Source organism: Lepisma saccharinum, chromosome 7, assembly GCF_977018435.1.
Source record: "Lepisma saccharinum chromosome 7, izLepSacc3.1, whole genome shotgun sequence".
Lineage (NCBI taxonomy): Eukaryota > Metazoa > Arthropoda > Insecta > Zygentoma > Lepismatidae > Lepisma > Lepisma saccharinum.
Window position 1 is genome coordinate 39,661,402 of NC_139235.1, and position 20,016 is coordinate 39,681,417.

General features: G+C 37.1%; 1 protein-coding gene across 4 annotated transcripts; it reads left to right on the forward strand.

The window, feature by feature from the left end:
* Positions 1-1,351: 1,351 nt before the first annotated feature.
* Positions 1,352-16,923, forward strand: LOC145990202 (heat shock factor 2-binding protein-like). Of its 4 annotated transcripts, none has more exons than XM_083125868.1 (7): positions 1,352-1,645; positions 2,368-2,468; positions 5,819-5,999; positions 6,636-6,868; positions 9,968-10,224; positions 14,068-14,276; positions 16,645-16,923. In XM_083125868.1, the coding sequence occupies exons 2-7, from the start codon at positions 2,388-2,390 to the stop codon at positions 16,665-16,667; spliced, it is 984 nt and encodes a 327-aa protein (XP_082981994.1). In that variant the 5' UTR covers positions 1,352-1,645; positions 2,368-2,387; the 3' UTR covers positions 16,668-16,923. The 4 variants fall into 4 exon arrangements, with proteins under 4 accessions (XP_082981994.1, XP_082981991.1, XP_082981993.1 ...); XM_083125865.1 differs by having other exon boundaries at positions 14,068-14,272; XM_083125867.1 differs by having other exon boundaries at positions 6,639-6,868; positions 14,068-14,272.
* Positions 16,924-20,016: the final 3,093 nt, after the last annotated feature.

The window sequence follows — 20,016 nt, forward strand, 5'->3', positions numbered from 1 at the left end:
AAAGCTCCCTGCGTGTACGATGGATAAAGAGTGGATGGGAGCTAGAAAAACAAAGCAGATTCTATACATTATCTAGCTATTGATAATCAACAAACTTTATTTGATATACTCATGTTCTCATGATTAAGGAATCATATTTATTCTCACTATAGCTACAGTGAGTAAAGTGATTACAGGTTTAACCCATTTTCGAGAATAATATTTTGTGATGTTATAACTTTTGTTGGCATAATATCCTGCATTACTTTTACGAGACGAGACGAGACAGAACCCTTCGAGACGAGACGGGACAAACGAATATTTTCGAGACGAGACGAGACAGACCAAAGTCTCGTCTCGTTTTGTGGGCAACACTAGTTCAAAGTAACCTGCATTGTTGCCAATTCTTGTCTCGTAAGAATAAAACGGACTATGTCAACTCACACCTATGGGCCCCGGTCTCCCCTATTATTGGCAAGTTATCGCTAATCTTAATTGTTTCGGGAATGAGCTATCGCCCCTCAGCTTCTCCCCTTAATCGGCCAATGTTATGACTAAACTTTATTTTTCTTTTGCTAATCAGGGCATAAATTTACCATCTTCTCACGTTCCTTTTTTCTCTCTCTCCCCCCTTTTTTTATTTATTTGGAGGTGGAGATTCTGGGTATGTTCAGAGTGAGAAAATGCAACTCCCATAACCCACCGTTAGCAAGACACCAATACCTGTGAGTAGGGGTGTGCGGGATCCCGAAATGTCGGGACCGGGATCGGGAAAGAAATTTCTCGTCCCGATCCCGACTTCGGGAAATTACTTCCCGACTTTTCGAGATCCTGAGAAGTCGGGATATACCGATTGGTCATTTTAAAAAGTCGTTAATTCTCGACGTTTCCTGCATTGTAAGTGTCTGGAAATTATCGTAATTTGTTAGTTTTTATTCCAACAAAGTGAAAATGACTTGTATAATTCGAGATTTCCAGATGTTCGAGAAACTTCGAACATTTCCCGACTTCGTCGGGATATTGCGAATTTTTCCCGTCCCGAATGTCGGGATTTAAAAAAAATTCCCGTCCCGACCAAAATAATTCTACCCCGCACACCCCTACCTGTGAGCCAGCTCAAAATTTTCCAACTCTTCAAGAGCCGTAATAAAACCGTAGCCGTGGGAAATCGGTGTAATTACGAAAACATACTTCAATTTGACATTTTCTTTACAACTTCGTTCTGTTTAAGGGTTAGAGAGATATATTGGTTTCAGTGACGTGAGTGTGGCATACACAGACTGCTTGTTTGGGGCGGCTAATGAACGTACATCAAAAGGTTATGGTGCAACCTTGCTTATTACATCTTGACGAGAAAAAAAATGACGATCTTCGCATGATAAGTAAAATAGGGAACGTGTCAATTTTTTGGTTAAAGTTGAAGATGACACAGTTTGATTTGTAAACTGTATATCCAAGCCCATAAATGGGTAAACAATTTGAATCGCCATTTGTAAACTGACGCTCTTGTAGGTTTAGGTTTATATCTTTTTATGTTGTACATGTTTGACTACAACTACCAATATTCGTCCAAAAATCTCCACTGACAGTCTCCAAAGTAAGGATATACATCATACACGTTTTTTATTAAAAAAAAAACGTATTACTGCAAATGTATTTTTTTTAGGTAAGTCTTGATAAAATCTTACTTCAACTGATATTTATTTAATGTTGAAAAATGGAGCAAATGCATAAACTTGTTTTTGGTTCTACAAACAATGTTTACAAAATATCACATATTCGCAATGTACTTTGTAAAAGCATCCCATTCCTACAATTATTTCAATGACATCAAATCTGATAAGATAAAACAAGGAACCTACAATATTATCATACTGTTAATATACATTTATAAAATCCTGGTTCTATATTTGATCCTTTAGTTTTTGAGGTTCCCCGTAATTATTAATAATGTTTAATAATGAGATTGCAACTTTTCTGTCAGTGACCACACCAAGGGAAGGGGTTTATACTTCCACACAGTTAGTCTGCCCATTCCCCAACTCCAAAGGACAAGATCAATTTGGCAATTTAACTTAACACAACGTTTACCGCAAATATATAGGCTATATTTCCATACATTTTTATTAGGGTGATAAATCTGATACCCTTACCACCCAACTCACATTTTACTTGTAACTTTACTGTTGTCAGCCTGTTAAAACCTACCAAATCTTATTTTTTCTAAATGAGGATGTGTAAGGTTTGTTATTTTCAGTTCACAGTATAAAAGAAAGTTATTTTCATCCTTTTTGTTGCCTTAATGTAATATACTGTTTTTGCTCATTATAAATATATTAATCTTTCTCATGAGCTTTGTTACTCATTGGATACAAATTTACACCATAGGAATGTAAAATCTACAAAACATGGCAGCAAGTAGAAAACAACAGGAGCCTGAAGTTACTGCGTATCAGATATCTTTGGAGGAAAATAATTTTAAAATGTTGGTAAGTCCTATTATCACACAATTTTCATCAGTATTTATTGCAATGAAAGGCAATCGTGTGCAAGGAAAAATATTGTTATATGGTTGCAAAACGTTTTCCTCTCTCTTCGAACTACAGTAACTCTGAAACTGTTACAGATGAATGTGATGAGAGTTTTATGATGTCCAAGTATTATCATCCTTTGACCCACATGTCAAAAATATGTAAATTTTAAAACTTAAAAAAAGTGCATCTTTGATGCTTGATCAAAAGTGATCTGCTTGGCAGATTTTATTCTTGTTGTTCAACCAGCGATTGCTCATGCTGTTAGATATCTAATTATCATGAATTTGTTGTTATATATTGCTTGTTGTTGAGGCTATGGAGGTCACATGCTAGCAATGCCTCCTACTAATGATGCATAACTGAAACAAGCCTGTTGATAGTGGTATTACTCAAAGCAGTGTTTGTTGTATGCTAAAGGTGTAAGTTCTAGCTACACACCCATCAGCCACCCTAGAGTTATCATGTTTATTCAGCCAGGTGAGATGATGGGCGGTAAAGAAATTTTCATTGTGCGAATTGTTCTAAGATTTTATAAAAGATTTTCTTTTTTAAAAAGTCTGTTTTCTATATTTGGTTTTTGTTCCAATATTATTATAGGAAAAATCAAGAAAATATTACACTCAGTGGCGTGCCCAGGATTTTTGAAAGGGGGGGGGGGGTTATGTACACTTTTCCTGGTAGTCGGCTCTCATTTTGCCATCTTTTCCTACCTTTGATGTTTTTTTTTAGGAATGCTGGGCTAAAGGGGGGGTTTATAATACCCACCAACCCCCCTTGGGCACGCCACTGATTACACTATACCTTCATACTTTATAACAAATACAACAGTAATTATTCTGAAGTACTCGTGTATGCTCGAAGGGGTAAACATGAGCGGCAATTGCACCCTTCCAGTATTTTCACTTAGAAAATTTAGTGTAGAGGAATCTTATAGTTGTTAGTAAACAATAGACGGTGTTAAAGGCGGAGCTACTGCGGAGCATGCACACTCGTCTGGTCCCCCTCGAACATCCGGTTACGCTTAGGATGCTATGGACGTTAATACGAAAGGGCAATGTGGTGATTCTTTTACAAGGAAATAGGGTGTCAGCTGTGTAGCATATGGTTGCACAGTTCGATCGGGAACAAATTTATTGAGTCAAGTATCACTTCATAGGTTTCTGAAGGACGTAGAGAGACGAAACCTGTTGATACAAGCAGAACGAGAAAGGACTGGTACCCGGAAAGGATTTTTACGACTTGCATTTTGTTACAAACATGTTGATCGTTTATCTGCGTATTGTGTTGTGGTGAAAAGCACGCCTCTTAGTGAGGTTTCAAACCGAAGCGACACGCAACAGCAGTGGTTTGTACCTAAAGTGACAAGCGACACAGGCCCATTTAGTCTATAAATAAGCATGTACCGCTCATGGGAAATCAAGTCTCAGGCGGCACAATGCATGCCATTGGGAATCTGAGCGACACGTGCAGCTTGTCGCGTCGCTTCAGTTCGAAAAATTTAATTGATCACTGAGGATTCACTTTATTTTAAGTGGCACGGAGATTACACACCGAAGCGACAAGCACCAGCCCCTTTACTCTAAAGGAAACAATTCTTCTTGCATACGAGTACAACAGAGCGAGGCGACACGATGTATGGTACTGAGAACAACAGTCCAGTCCAAGCGACACGTAAGGAAGCTTTCAGACTGCAGGGATACGTGTCTCTTGGAAATCAATATTAAAAAAACAATACCTTCCGAACGACAAATTGCAGGTGTCGCTTGTCGCTTGGAATGGGCCGCTTTATCAATACCGTGCATTGTGTTGCCCCGGCCTGTTATTTGCGCAAGCGTGACTTGTGAATGGTTTGCTTTAGATCGAATGCTTCTGTGCGAAACCCCAATATCGCTTGACGCTTAAATCTGAAAACTCTCTTGTTGCTTGAAGTAAATTCGTGCAAGTGAAAGTGGCATGCCATATCATAGGTTTTCCCCAAATCGCTCAGGCAGAAAGGCGACATTGAAAGCACATATATTTACTAGCATTTGTTATGTGTCATTACTTCTGCAGATTTGTTGGCAAAGATTCACTTAAGCATAGTTTATAATATAATAATATCACTTATTTTATAGAATTATCTTTCTCTCACTTTTCCATTTACAAAATAATTCAATATATTTAAACGTTTGTCGTGCGTGTACATGAGATACTTGAATGTATGTCGATTCTGTAGTACATAGTGTGCTATACAACTGGCGGCCACAAAGACACATCATATTTTAATAATCTGCTCTGCAGTTGATCATCCGACGGATTCTAGACGTCCACTCCTTCATAGTAGAAGTTTAACAAATACCTTTCTTGACTATCGTTGCATAACTGATGAAAACAAGTGCTCATTTCTTACTTTGTATGCTGGTGAATCTGCACTAGCAACAAAGGGAACTGGCCTAAACCGGAAGTTCCGGGGGGACCGGGCAAGACCTCACCAATGTTTATGTTTACATTTTTAACATGGTCTATATTACACTCTTGATGAAGCATTTTCAAGATACAAGATGTTTGCCCCACCTCCAATCAGAAGGTGTGAGCACTATTTGTATGCTAAATATATCTATTTATGCAAACATGAACTAAGAAACACAAAAATAATGTCTGTTAGAAAAATCTAACCTACGAATCATCAAATGACAACTAAGAGGGATCCCAAGTTAAGTGCTCTTTATGTCAAGGAACCAAATAAATTATTCTGCAGTCAGATATAAGTAATACAACTAATGAAGAATGCATGCAAGAATGTTAGGGTACTAATTGGATAGTCCAATTACATTAGAAATAATGCCTCTCCCACTCCCCCTCCTGGTTGCTTGGAACTCTCTTTGGCTTAAAAATGCTTCATCAAGAGTATAATGTTGTTTACTAACAACTAAAGATTCCTCTACAGTAAGTGAAAATACTGGAGGGAGGCAACTGCCCCTCATGTTCACCCCTTCGAGCATACAGAGTACTTTTGAATAATTACTGTTGTATTTGTTAAAAAGTATGAACAGATAGTGTGATAAAGTTTGCACTAAACACTTCTTTTAATGGCATAATAATGTTTTTCATGGATTTTATTGGAAACTTGTTAATTAATAATTTGTTAGGTTGGCAAATTCTTACCAGTGGCTTTGCAGATAGCTTAGCTAGCCTAGAATATATACTCCAGTAATGAGGTGTGAATTTTTAGACCATGTACCTGCATAAGGTAAATCTAGGGTCCACTGTGTCAGTGTGTGTGTGTTGTATCTAATAAGATTTTCCAAGGTTAATATTATTTATAGGATCAAGTGGAGGATCTACTGAAAGTTTTCTCAGTTAACTTGGAAGATTTGCATGGTAATCTTATTTCATCAACAATTCCTGACCTTGGTCCAGATTTGGATCGTCTGCAGAAAGAAACTCAACAGCTAAAATGCAATCTGGAATCTCTCTGTACTGAACAGTTTCAGACTGGCAAGCAAAGTAAGTATTTGGTAGTCAGAGCTTTCATTACCTTACATTTTGCATAATTACAGGATAGTTAGACACTGCGAAAGTGTTGTGCAGCATTTTTGCAGACCCCCTGCTAGAAATTTATACTGTTATGAACTGTACTCTACAGTCTGTCTCGGAAATCTACTGAAATTCAATGATTTCCTATTGAACAAGTTCAGTAGGCCTACTGTACATGTACAGTAGAAGAAATACAAGTGAAATATTCTCTTCAATATTACATGTAATATTGTATAGTGTATGTAACTCAACATATTGGCTGTAAATATAACTTTCCATTCTGCCTGATATTCAATTTGTTTTTATATCTATTTGAAAATCTAAACACGGTAGATGTTTCAAAACACCTATAGATCTACAGTATTATAATATTCTAGACATACGATTGAAACGAAGTGTGCGAAATATGAGGTTGGTGGTTTCAGTGAAGATGGACGACTAGCTGGACAGTTGATAAAGAGAACAACCAAAAAAGAAATATCCGTTCTTTCCTTGATTTTCAACTCACGGTCCATTAGTCTGCAGTGCGGAATGATAACCACCAAACTGCAGGGTTTAGCTATAAAATAAGTTTTACATTAAATTGTGTTTCCTCGTGCATTGCAGCAGCTCTACAACTGAAAGCAGAACTAGCCCAGTGCCACAAAAAATGCGACCTCATCAAAACAGAAAGGGAAAAGGAACAACTGGAAGTTTCAAAACTCCGAGGAGAGGTCCAGGAACTGCAGGACCAGCTGCTGCAACAAAGTGAGTTCTGTGCTTCTCTTGGGTCTGTGTTAGGAACACTCCTGTGGAAGGCTTCTCGCAGCAACAGTGTTGTGGACACCATAATGGCAGGGGTAAGGTTAACAAGTTTCTAAAATCTAATACACTGTAGTGCATAGATGACTCAAAATTGATCCTTAACATTAAGAACTGCTTGTTTACACCCATATTATACATACATTTTTCATTAATTTTACATGAAAATTTTAATAGTTTTTATCAAATGATCATTTTCTTCAAGTCCGCTTTACGGATGTACAGTTTGAAGTGGGATTTGAACCACCAAAGTCTACCCTAATTGATAATTGAAATAAGAGTAAAAATATATATATATATTATTTATTTCGATCAAATTGTATCCAGATTTCAGAAATTTGCATTAGATATTTATTTACAACTCATCCAAATACCAGGACTACCTACATGTGTTACGTGCCATCCAGATTACCCATTAATTTTAAAATGGACACTAACAAATTATAAATCTATTTTCCATCTGGATTTCTAGGTAAAGCCTATTTGGGAGGTAAAGTGTACATCTCAAATGACTTACAACTCTGTAAAATACTTCATTCTATAATTATAAAATATAATGTACCTGTGCAAAATAGAAGTTACCAAAAATTCATAGACAAAATTCTATTACTAACATTACTGGATATTTCTAATGTCCTTGCCTGCACCTCGGACAAAGGAACAACACATTCGGAATCTAAATTGTATGGAAACTGTTTGAATAAAGCTTGCTAACAACAGTAACAAGAAGTAGTAGTTTAACACCTGTTAAAAGGTGTCCAGTTTTTCACAAATATCATGTTTCCATCATTCGGCTCTGAAAGGATCTACATCAAATGAAACTGCAACTAGCCCACCAAATCTAATCAAGATAAAAATATTTAGAGGAGACGGAATTAGCAAGTGCATCTTGTTACAAGCCCACTTTATGTCCGGATAGGCTAATTCAGACTGGATCTACAGTTTCAAGTGATCTAAGCTACTGTGTGTTCACTCTCCACCAAGGATCAAACCTGACACCACTAGATTACAACTATTACGCAGCATAGCCATTGGAGAGGCCATAAAGTGCAACATCTTCTAAAACAATGATGTTCCCTGCTTGCAGATGAAATTAAAAACTGTGGATTTTTTTGTCTAGGTAACGATAACACAGAACATCAATACTGAAAAGTAGTGACTTGACATGGGATGGGGTCAGTAGTCACAGGCAGAAAAATTGTCCCTTCATAATTAGATCTAAGCACTACCTCTTAATTATTTTATTTATTTATTTTTGTTTTAACATTTTACAAATAACAGTGATTTGGACTCCTAGCGTCATGCTTCAAAGTCAGCTGTGCTTCAAACTAAAGAGCCATCACATGAATTAAAAATTAAATAAATTGTACTGTTTACTACCCAATATCCTTTCTTGAAAATCTTGAGAAATTTAGCAGGAGTTCATCATTTTTATGGCACAAAATATGGAAATATGCTATTAACTTTTTCATTTATGTATTTTGATGAAAATTAGGAATAAACTGAGAAAACACTCTTATCTGTTTTGAGTGAAAATTTTGATTGGCAAGAAGTTTATAATGTATTTTTTTTTAAAAAAAAAAAACAAAGATTACATAAAACAGGCACATTTGAATGGAAGTTAGTATGAAAATAACTTGGAAATCATTTTAAAATGCACTAATTCTAACAGTGATGGAAGGTTGTTGCAACATGTTTTGATTTATTGAAGTGAATTTAGTATGGCTGAGCCGATACCACTTTGAACCGATACCCATACTTTCACCAATAGCCACCGATACTGATACTGATACTTGAAAATTGAAATAATAGAAACTTGTTCAAAATATTTATCACTACTGGTGTGTTAAGTATTCTTCTCCAATTATATGCATCAATTTACCAAGAACTTTCCTTTAGAATATTCGAGACTTACACCAGAATATCAAAACAGATGTTAAGTAACCACAAAATGCAGTTTTCTCTGCTGAATTGGTGAAAAAAAAAGAAATCATGAGTATCCAATCGTCCTGCTATTCTTAGATTCTCCTAGTCTTATTTTTTTTACTTCAATGTTTGCTTCCCCTAGAATGGACTTCCGTCCAAGGTTGTGGGGGACAATGCCCCCGACTCTCTGTGGTTGCGGCACTGTTTCTGAGTGTGTCTTCATCAATCACTTATTGTTGCGATTAGCTAGAAGTGGCAGAAAAGCAACGCACTATTACCAAAGGTAAACAAAGTTCCAAGTTCTTTAGCAACACATCCAAGAAAAACATCCGAACACATTAGGCACCTTTAATACAAGAGTACTCAAAATGTCACAAACATTCTAGATATTGAAAATTGCGAAATCATTTCCTGAAGCCTGAATCTGGAAGAGAATCCCCCCCCCAATCCTGATATGACATTATACGGAATCCCATACACCCTAATACATCACAAACTCAATAAGTGTCTTTGTTGCTAGAGTAACACATGATATAATTGTAGAGATTAGTGAGAATTCCAGGTAGGAATGTGTTCTGTATTTTTCCCCAAGGGGGTGGAGGAGTACAAAGCAGGCGCTCAGGGGGAGGAAGTTGCCCCCCACTGCCCCCCTCTAGATACGGGCCTGTGAACTAAGGGAAGTGGGAAGTCGGTGCATGTTTAACAGTCATGCAGGATGAATGTGACCCAGCATGAACAGCATCCTTATGTTAAAACAGCAGGTGTCCGTGGAAGGAATGCGAGAGAATGTCACACTGAGCTTGTGGAAACTTTTGGAAATGATGCTCTACCATACCAAACTCTTGCAAGGTGGGCAGCAGCATTTGGGTGTGGAAGAGAAGCAACTACCAACATGCAATGTTAAGGATGACATTTGTAACGAACGATTGATGTTTCTTATTTTGTCTTCTTCTCTATCCTGATACAGATCTCTATGTTATTCAAAATTCATGCATTAAACGTTAGCATATTTCGTGAGCTTCCAAATATATTTTACAATTTATTTCCTGACCCACATTATCGTGGTAAAAAATAGTTGCCATGACTTTCGCTGTAACCCTCGTATCTTTGGGATAACAGTTAGAAAAACATTATGGTACACTTTCCAGTTATCACATGTAATAAAATCAGTTTGTAAAATAAAATGAAAAAATATTCTGTTTCTCTTGTAGACAAAAATAACTGAGCTCATCTGCATAGTTTCTGGAACTCTCGAGTCTTTCATGGAGGCTTACGTAAAACACCTGCCCACACAGCAGAGCGAGGAGTATCAGTTCATGATGTCTTTGTGTGGCACGATCACAAACATTGCTGCAACTCCAACAGGGCGACAGTTTCTTGCGACCAGTGCCAATGGAAAAGAGCTACTCTCAAAGTTCATAAAGGCCCTTGCATTGATGGAGTCATCTACAGGAGGGTCCCTTAAAAAGTAGGTTTCACTAAGATATGTCCTGGATAGAATACCTTAATTTTAACTGAAGCAATCAATGAATTTAAAAAATTGTATGCAACAAAGTAGACTTCACTAAATTTGATTTGGTATTATTTAGAAGAGAAGTGAAGAAGTGTTGCAGGTTGCTATGAAGTTGAACTGTTAGCCTTTAGTATAAAGTCAGTGGATTAACAGGTACTGTATTAGTATGGGTTGCTATAGGCATACCAGTCTGATATATCTATAAATAGGATGTAATTCAGTGCAAAATTCAAACATTTTGTTGAAAATAATATGAATATACACCAGTGGCGATGCTACATAAAGGGCAACTAGGGCACTGCCCCACAACAATTTTAACATAAAAAGTTCATCTGAAGAGACGATCGGTATATACGCGTAAATATTTTTTTTGTTTTTTTCCCTCAACCCCTACGTTGCTGCAACCAGACTTACAGGGTATGCACCCTGTGCGAGGTTAATATATTTCTCCGTCCTGTTGGAGAGAGTAAAATCTCGGCTCTGCCCCGGAGACGTGACGTCACTGACTGATCCAAACATTTACAGCATAGGCAAGGGACAGTCCCCTCACAATGGAAAAGCGAAAAAATTCGTAGCCGTCTCTGGGCAGGGAACGAGGTGCCCTACCCATTCATGTTTGCCTCTTTCACCGTTCAGTGTTTCCAACGCTTGGCAGGCAGTTCATTCGTTCTTTAAGCCTGCAGCAATAAGATAGAAAAAAATCCCTCGAATGCTTTTCTTCGCGCTTGTTCCGGCGAGCTGAAAACTTGACAACACTTTTTATTGCACAAACTAGTCCCTCGTATTTTTAAAAAGATCCTCCTTTCTTCCCATTGTAATACGGATTTGGATTTGAGTTAGTGTGTGAGTTTGCGTTGCGTTACGTCTGTGCGTATTGGTCGCTTATGAAATAATTAGTTTTTCGCGATTTTATAGTTACTGTACGTGTTTATTTATTTGTATAATTGTGTCTGTGTTCCAGCAACTTGACATGCAGAATATCTTCGTAAGTATAAACGAACTTTTTGGGGGTACATGGCCAATGTAAAGTGTTGTAACTGAACTTAACGGTGCATCATCTTCCTAGTTAGTCATTGATATTAGTGGATACTTGGTGAATATGACATTGAATCATGTAGAAACTTTAATATCTACGCCTTTCAATTCATTGACAATGGAAGAGAAACTGCAGTGTAACATTTTCCTAATCATTCCAGTATCTACCCAAAGTTTAGTTACTGCAAGCGTATAGGGTTCCGACGTCAGTATTCGAGTTTTTTTTTATTCATGTAATTTGTTCCATATGTTGCTGATTTTTCGTATTCCTACGTAGTGAGCATTTAATGCTCTTTGGAGAGATATCTTGATCAGAATGTTAATTTTATTCCAAATTGTTCGAACAATTTACTTACTCCATATCAAGGAACTCCCCTCACAAACCTTAAAGAGGAATATAGAGGTAAACTGCCCCCCCTCCCCACCCAAAAGAAAAATGTGCCCTGCCTGACTGAAAAGGCACGCGCCGCCCCTGATATACACATATAATTCATGTGCCCTGGTTACATACATGAACCCCTTCAGTTCTTCATGGAACATTTCCTACTTCATATTGGATCAGTAGATTATTGGTTATCAGTATCAGTAAATTTTATCTCAAAACTGGCAAAATGCACAGGGTGGTGCATATCATATCCACCAATATCAGTTGACAGCCCTGTCGGAACGGAGGTGTGCATGTGCAGAAATTTCCCATGCTTAGGCAGATGGAAGTCTGGCAATCAGTCTGCCATGGAATGTTATCTTGTTCAGACACAAATCGTGGCAGTGGAGGTGTTCATTTGAACGGGTTTCTTTCAGAAGATGCAGCAGGCACTGCACTGAGAAGCATCGGGACATCAGAGAATACGCCTCCTCCAACCTGGAGACTTCTGTTTCTGCACGTTGCCATTGACTTTCTATTGTCCGACCCATCGTATCATGTTGTGATGCTCTGACATGAGTTGATGGTGACCCTCATTGGCCCGTCATCGCAGTGTCTGCTGCATCTCCTGAATGCAACCCATTCAGATTAACGTGTCCACTGCCACGATTCGTGTCTATAGAAGTGAACATTCCACGGCAGGCTGATTACGAGACTTCGATCTGCCTAAGCATGGGATACTGCTGTGCATGTTCACCTGTGTTCCGTCAGGGTTGCCAACTGATATTAATAGACACAATATGTGCCACCCTGTATTAGTCCACCCATAATATAATATATATATCTATAAGTCAGCTATGATCCATTTGTTGCAGCTGTCATTCAATTGCCAAGTTTACCCGACATTTTTTTCCAGAATATAGTTGAACCAGGGACGACAGATTCTTCGGGACTAGAAACTCACTTGAATTTGTATTCAATGTGTGAATTAAAGAATGCTGCGTATCACATTTTCAATCATATCGATATGTACAATATGGCAGCAAGCACATGTGATAAAACTCTATTTTTGAGACCACTTGTAACTTGCAGGAAAATGGATATACCTTCTGAGAATGGATTTGAACACTTCTTGTGAAAGAGAAAGTATAGTAAGTGATCTTTCTGTGAGTTTCATAAACATAAGCATAAAACCACTATTAACATCTATGCCCAAATTTTGTCTCTTGTTGCCGAATTTCTGTAGATGCTTATTGATATTTCTCTACAATCCTCCATATTTTGCATGCCAAATTAACCAGTCACTTGCTATCCACCTAGTCCTGTTAAAACTCCTTTACAAAATGAATGGGACTGTGTTTTTACATTAGTTCACCATTTCCGACATGCAAGCATTCACAATAGTATATTTTATGAATCAACATCCACGTAATGTGAAACAATGATGATTTTACTACACTTGAAAAGGCTCATGGTATTTTAAAAATATACAAAAACAACTTAATTGTTTATAATAAATGAGCTTATAGAACATAACTTGAATTTAGCCAGTTTTCACTGCATACATTCAATATGAAATCTTCCTCATAATCGATTCTCCAGTTACACACCTCGAACACATAGCTGCAATCAAAGGCCTCTAGATACCAGATTGGAAACGTGGGTTAACTTGGAAGTAAAAAATTTCAAACCTGGAGCATACTATCATGGCTGTGAGCATAACTTCATATTTCCAACTATCTTGAAGATTGTGAGTCATTGCACCACACAAGATTACAATTTTTAAGATTACTAATAAGGATATATTCCACTCCACAAGTGAGAATAATTTCTTCATAAATATGAAAACAATAACAAGCTATAATGTGCAGCTCCACCATATTTCTATCCCCTGGATATGCGCGAGTGAAGATGTGTGGCTTCAAACAAAAGCACACTGTTTCCAGTCTGTATCTAGAGGTCTGTGGCTGCAATGTACTCGAAACAAAGTCGTCTCTGGTTGAACAGAGCATTTAATTTTGAGTGTTGTAGCTCTTTGGTTGTCAAGCAATTCCTCATGTGGGGAACCATAGTGGCACATCATAGTGACAATTCCATACAGGTAAAACATCAAGAGCAAAACTTCGTCCAAAACCAGGGCTGGCTCAGTAGCACAGTTGGTAGAGCAGTATGGCAGAAACTTAGGTTAAAATCCTGAATTTTTTGCTGAAATTTCTATTTCTATATAGTGTGAAAAATAGTAAGATAATTAAGAAAGTTTTATCAGTAATTTAAATCCATATTATTTAGTTTTCTGGCACACACATTACTACATGCCATTATTATTGGAATTATAAACTTATGAACATAGGCATATGACCAACAATAAAGGAGTAAAATTAAGCCTCTTTTTTTTCCAGGTTAATGCTAATGGCACTGTATAACATTAGCATAAATGAAAATGGTCTTGCCTTTCTCCATGATCAACCTGATTTACTGCATGTGATAAGTTCCTCTGTTCAATCAGACAGCGTGCATGAGTGCAAGATAATGTGCTTAAAGCTGCTGCAATCCATTACTTATGATATCAAAGATGGCGAGACTTTAATAAAGATAACCAACAATGTAAGTACGTGCTTTTGTTGATTCTATGTACCACAATAAAAGTATATACTCGCTTCTACAAAATATTGGGTAATATTGTAAGATATCATTCTTGATATGGAAGAGTGGTCTTACGTTCTTGAATATAGATTATGATGTATAATGGGAAACATTTCATGAAGAAACTGAATGAGACATTTGTCTCTGTATGCCACCATCCTCAAACAAAAAAGAATTTGTTTTGCAAAGGTTCAGTGGGATGCTTAGATAATACCAGGAAAATGGTCTATTATTAACATTTTTATTAATTTTTCTCTTACAGCTTACATGTTTTTAAGAAATGGAATTGTACTGATGTTGGTGCTGAGGGGTCAACTGCTTCCTTGGCATTTGGTTTTAATGCTTGAACCTCGAATTGTGTATAATGACACATTCATGAAAAATATATCAGTCACGGAATTATATTGATACAAAATGAACTCTTTAAGAAGTCGAGTTACAGGCTGCATGGTATATTGCCACTTAATTCTTCATTGATATCTGGATTATTTACCAGAAAGTGTTATAAACTGAACAAATTTATAGCAATTTATGTAACTACTGACTGTATTTTAATCTCCTCTTATTAACTATATATGAATCTGAATATAACCTCTATTTTTCATAACTACAAACTGGCAGAATATTTATAGAAATATCAGACCAGTAAACTTATCAAGGAACTGGTTTTCTACTTTTAGCCAAGAACAACAGAATATGGAGAAATCTTTTACAGCTCTAACACAGGGTGCTTACAAATTATACAACACTAAACTGATTGACATTCATCGACAACTGTGTAAAGATGTGATGAGTGAAAGTGGAGTGAGATGTTGGTGCCTCATGTTTAAAGATGGCCGCACAAACATTCACGATGAAGACCAAAGTGGGCGACCGAGTATTGTGACATGAACTGGTCACAAAAATCAATGACAAGATTCGTGAAAATCGCCGTTTTACGATAACAAAACTCTCGTTTGAGTTTCCGCAAATTTCACGGAGCTTATTGCATGAAGTTTTGACCCAAAAGTTAGGCTACCGTAAGTTTTGTGCAAGATGGGTTCCAAAAATTTTGACAGAGGAACACAAAACTCAGTGGATGGTAGCCGCCTTGAAATTCCTTGAGGCCTATAACAATGACGGCGATTCCTTTATTGATCGTATTGTTACTGGGGAAGCATGTTAATTGTGAAAAAAAAAAATCAGTCCATGGAGTGGGGACACACCAGATCACCAAAAAAAAAACAAGAAAATTCATGCAAACCATGTCTGCAAGAAAACTTATGGCTACTGTGTTTTGGGATAGGGAAGGTGTACTGCTAGTAGACTTTTTGGAATGTGGTGCAACAATTACGACTGACAAATATTGTGAAACATCATAGAAGTTGCGAAGAGCAATTCAAAACACAAACGGTGATGAAAACTGAGTGCAAAAGTCCTGCTGTTTCATGACAACCAGACACAGGAACTTTTCCAGACCTTTCATTGGGAGGTTTTCGACCATCCGCCATATCGCCCAGATCTCGCACCAAGTGACTACCACTTGTTTTCCCACATGAAGACCTGGCTAGCAACGCAGTGCTTTGATGACGACGCAGACCTTCAGGCTAGTGTGCAGAAATGGTTGAAGTCACAGGCACCAACTTTTTATGACAATGGACTTTGTAAGCTTGTTCATCGCTATGATAAGTGCCTAAACTCGTACGGCGACTATGTCAAAAAGTAGTGCAAGAGTGTCGCTTCAAAATGTCTATAATAAAAAATGTCTAAAACGTGAGTTACTTTCTGGATAGCCCACTCATTCTAATCAAATAGCAGTGAACACAGTGTGTGTATATATACATAAACCTTAAAAACAAGTTTCAAAGCATTCCAATGTGTGTCCCATTTGTGGCAGGTGCATATATTGTCTATATTAAGTTATTGCCATGCATTCCCAGTAGTTTGGGTGATGTTGTTCCAATTACTTCTATTATTCATTTTGTAAGTTGAACAGTGTTCCTATTAAAAGTGTCAAGAAGTAGAAAACATATTTAATAAACTTTGTTACCCATGTGAACTGCAACCTCAGAATGATCATCGCTTTCTCCTTAACAGATGGCATTTTGATATGTCTGCTTTGCACAATGGCCTTCTAATGGTGGAGTCAACAATTAAAAATTGTTCAAACTGCTGCTCCTTGACTAATCATATCTTAAATGCATTCAGTAACTTGAAACTGCAATGTATAGGCTCTGCACTCTTTCTTGTAAACAATTGGCAATGAATAATTTTAGATAATACTCACACAAATTTAGTTTTGTGTTCATTGCAATCAACAAAATCAAGCTAATTAGTACCTCTTTCTATTCTAGGTTCCAATGGCTGTTTTACATAGCATAGTTTCCAGTTCTAATGAGGAACTCAGGACAGAAGCTCAAGAAATTATTGTGAACTTGCAAACTGCACATTATAATTTAAAACAATGAAAAGCATATGAGTGGCGTCCTCTCAAAAGCACCTACTAATGAACAATATACTAATATAAGGAAGTGAAACATTATTTTTATTATATCTAGGACATATTCTTATATTTATTGCATTATTCTAATACAGAGTGTATTAAAAATACTAAAAAGACGTAAACATTTAAAGAGTGACCAATCGTTTTGTCTTTAGTATACTGTTTAACAAAACTCCATACTAATACTATCTATCTATACAGAGTGATTCAAAATTCCTATTACACACTTATAGAGTTTGTAAAGGGGACATAGTAGATCAAGTTTTGATAAGGAACCCATGTCCGGAAACATACCATTTTGGTACTACACAGATGACAAGATCACATAATTTCACATCTCCTGCTTCACGGTACGCAAACCACATTGACGGAGGGCGACGTCTTCAGTCACCTGATGTCATGTGTGCTGCTTCCAACGTCCTCTGTTTACAATCTGTTTACACAGCACATGTGGTTCCAACATGATGGCACACCAGCAAACTTTCCCCTTGACGTCCGACAACATCTCAATCAAACATAAGAGGACAGGTGGATAGGTCGGGGTGGACCAACTCCTTGGCCACCACGATCGCTGGATCTAACTCCTCTTGACTTTTTTGTATGGGGCCACATGGAAAGTCTTGTTTATGAGACTCCTGCAGTGTTGGAGGAAGACCTGGTTGCATGAGTTCTGCCTGCAGCAGACATGATTCAGGACACACGAGGTATTTTGGAGCGTGTGTATCCAAACATCTTTCGGAGGTACACTGTTTGCAATGAACTTGAGGGTCGCCACATCGAGTAGCTCTTGTAGTGATGCAGATAAAGTGGGATATGTGAAATTATGTGATCTTGTCATCTATGTAGTACCAAAATGGTACGTTTCCGGACATGGGTTCCTTATAAAAACTTAATCTACTAAGTCCCCTCTACAACACCTAGAAGTGTGTAATAGGAATTCTGAATCACCCTGTATATATTTGGGAGCGGCTGAGGTGGCTATTAAAGTATTGATACAAAATTTTTCCAAAAACCGTTATTCTTCGGATCCGATACAAAATTACAAACATTCCATGAGGAACCTCAATGTTTCACTCACCTCTTTAACTAATGGATGTAACAAGATGACTGCATTGGATTTCCAAATTAGAAAAAGGAACTAGTTATTTTAGACAATTACTTTACAAAACAAAGGTATACAAATTTACATGAACTAAATTAACAAGATTAAAAAAATAACAGCAACATTAACAATAAACCTATACGAGCTGAAACTGAGTGCCCACTCATTAATCTCTGTTGTCATCCCTAAAATATACATGGGATATTCAGAAAGTAAGTTCCAATGCTGGCAATTTTACCAATCAGATATTTGTACAAATGATTTGTAATCTAGAGCAAAATTCTTTCAATAAACATTGAGGTATAATTCATAAACCTTAAGTTTGTAAAGCAAATATTTAAATACAAATAATATTTTGATGCAGTCACCTTACTACATACATTAATATCGGCCAGTAAATTTTTCATTGGTACTTTATTGATGTCAGTAAGAATTTTTGATTGGTGTATCCTAAATATATTGAGAGTACAGCTTATTGGCTGAACAAAATAAAATAGCAAAATTTTGAAACTTACCACAGTTTAATAGAAGCTTGGTATAAAGTCATCCATTGTTTAGCATACTCGACAAAATTCATTATGTCAATCCAGTGATATGAGATGTGTGATGCGCTTGACCGCTGACAACATTTGGCTCCCGCTACTGCAGCAATTGAACCAAATACGTGCATCAAATGTGGCAGACGAACTGCCTACACTATCACTCCTAGCGACACGCAGAGAGACAAGAACCGGAAATCCAGCCCAGCAATGAAGCAACAAGTTCAAAAGTGGATGGTGGTAGAAGCCACGGAAATTAATAGAACCTTTAAAAGTAAGTCTTGCGGAAAACGTTACTAACCTGTTCATGTATATTTATTATACAACCACATATTTTATTCCACAATCATGAATTACAAATATTATCAAATATATGAGGGAAAGTCATTAAATAACAGGAATTTTATTCAACAGTGCATGGAATAGGATGCACACAGTAGTGTACGCAGGATTTCATCAGAGAGGGGGGTGGGTTATTTCTAAAACTTTCTCCAAATTGTTTTATTATACTTTAATTAAATAATAATAATAATCGCAATTAATTAAAAATACTTATAATTAATTAATTAGCTGAATTACTACTACTACCACTACTACTATTAAGTAGTAGAAATCTACATCAATAGAACAAAATTACTTTCTAGTCATTTGATTTTTATCAAATCCTGGGAGCATTTTTTTGGTTTCTTTGTTACGAAATAATTGTCTGGTCAACGAGGTGAGACATTTTAAGGGTGAAGAAAATCCATAAAAAGAAGAAAATATATTAAAACAAATTGAAATAATCAAAGTATGGAACTCATCCAAGGAGCTGTGGTGGTCTGGTCGGTAGAGCATCTGACAATCACGCGGGAGATCCGGATTCGATTCCCGAAATTGGTTGGAATTTTTCCAGCTTCTTCACCGCATAAGTGTCCCCGATAATTCACATCTGGATTGTCTCGCTGTTCTAACAAACAAAACATTTTACAATAGTTAAGCCTATTGTTGTTTGAATAATTGAAGCATTCCACAGAATAACGCTGTATGGCACTTTTGGGAATGTGCTGAGATACCAGTGAAATCATGCTGTGGCTCTGCTTCTACAGGCTACAAGCTGGCCAGTCATAAGGTCGGATGTTGCCCAAAGGTTGCTACTGTGTTTGCATAAGGTTTTATGTTGTTTCTACTGTAGTCCAGTAACATACAACAGGTTTCATCCGTTGTTCTCGCATTCACTGAAATGTGCTATACAGCATTATTCGGTGGAATGATTCAATTGTCTAGTCAACAAGGTGAGACATTTTAAAGAGACACATTCACACGTGCTGCGGTAAACATACAATGGGAAGGCAGACTGGTGACTGTATTCTTGTCTGCCTAGCCTTTGTCTATACATTAGCCTCTTACAACGAACCAGGAACTTTAGTTAATTCTCATTGTTGACACAAAAAATACATATTAGTTGAACACTGGCATATGTAGAGGGGTGGCCGATGGTGTTACAGCCCCTAGCGAAATTTTGAGAAAATCAGAACTTTCAAATAAAAATCCGTTAAGAACTTTAAAAAAATCAAAAATGTGTAAATGCGAAACCTCTTTT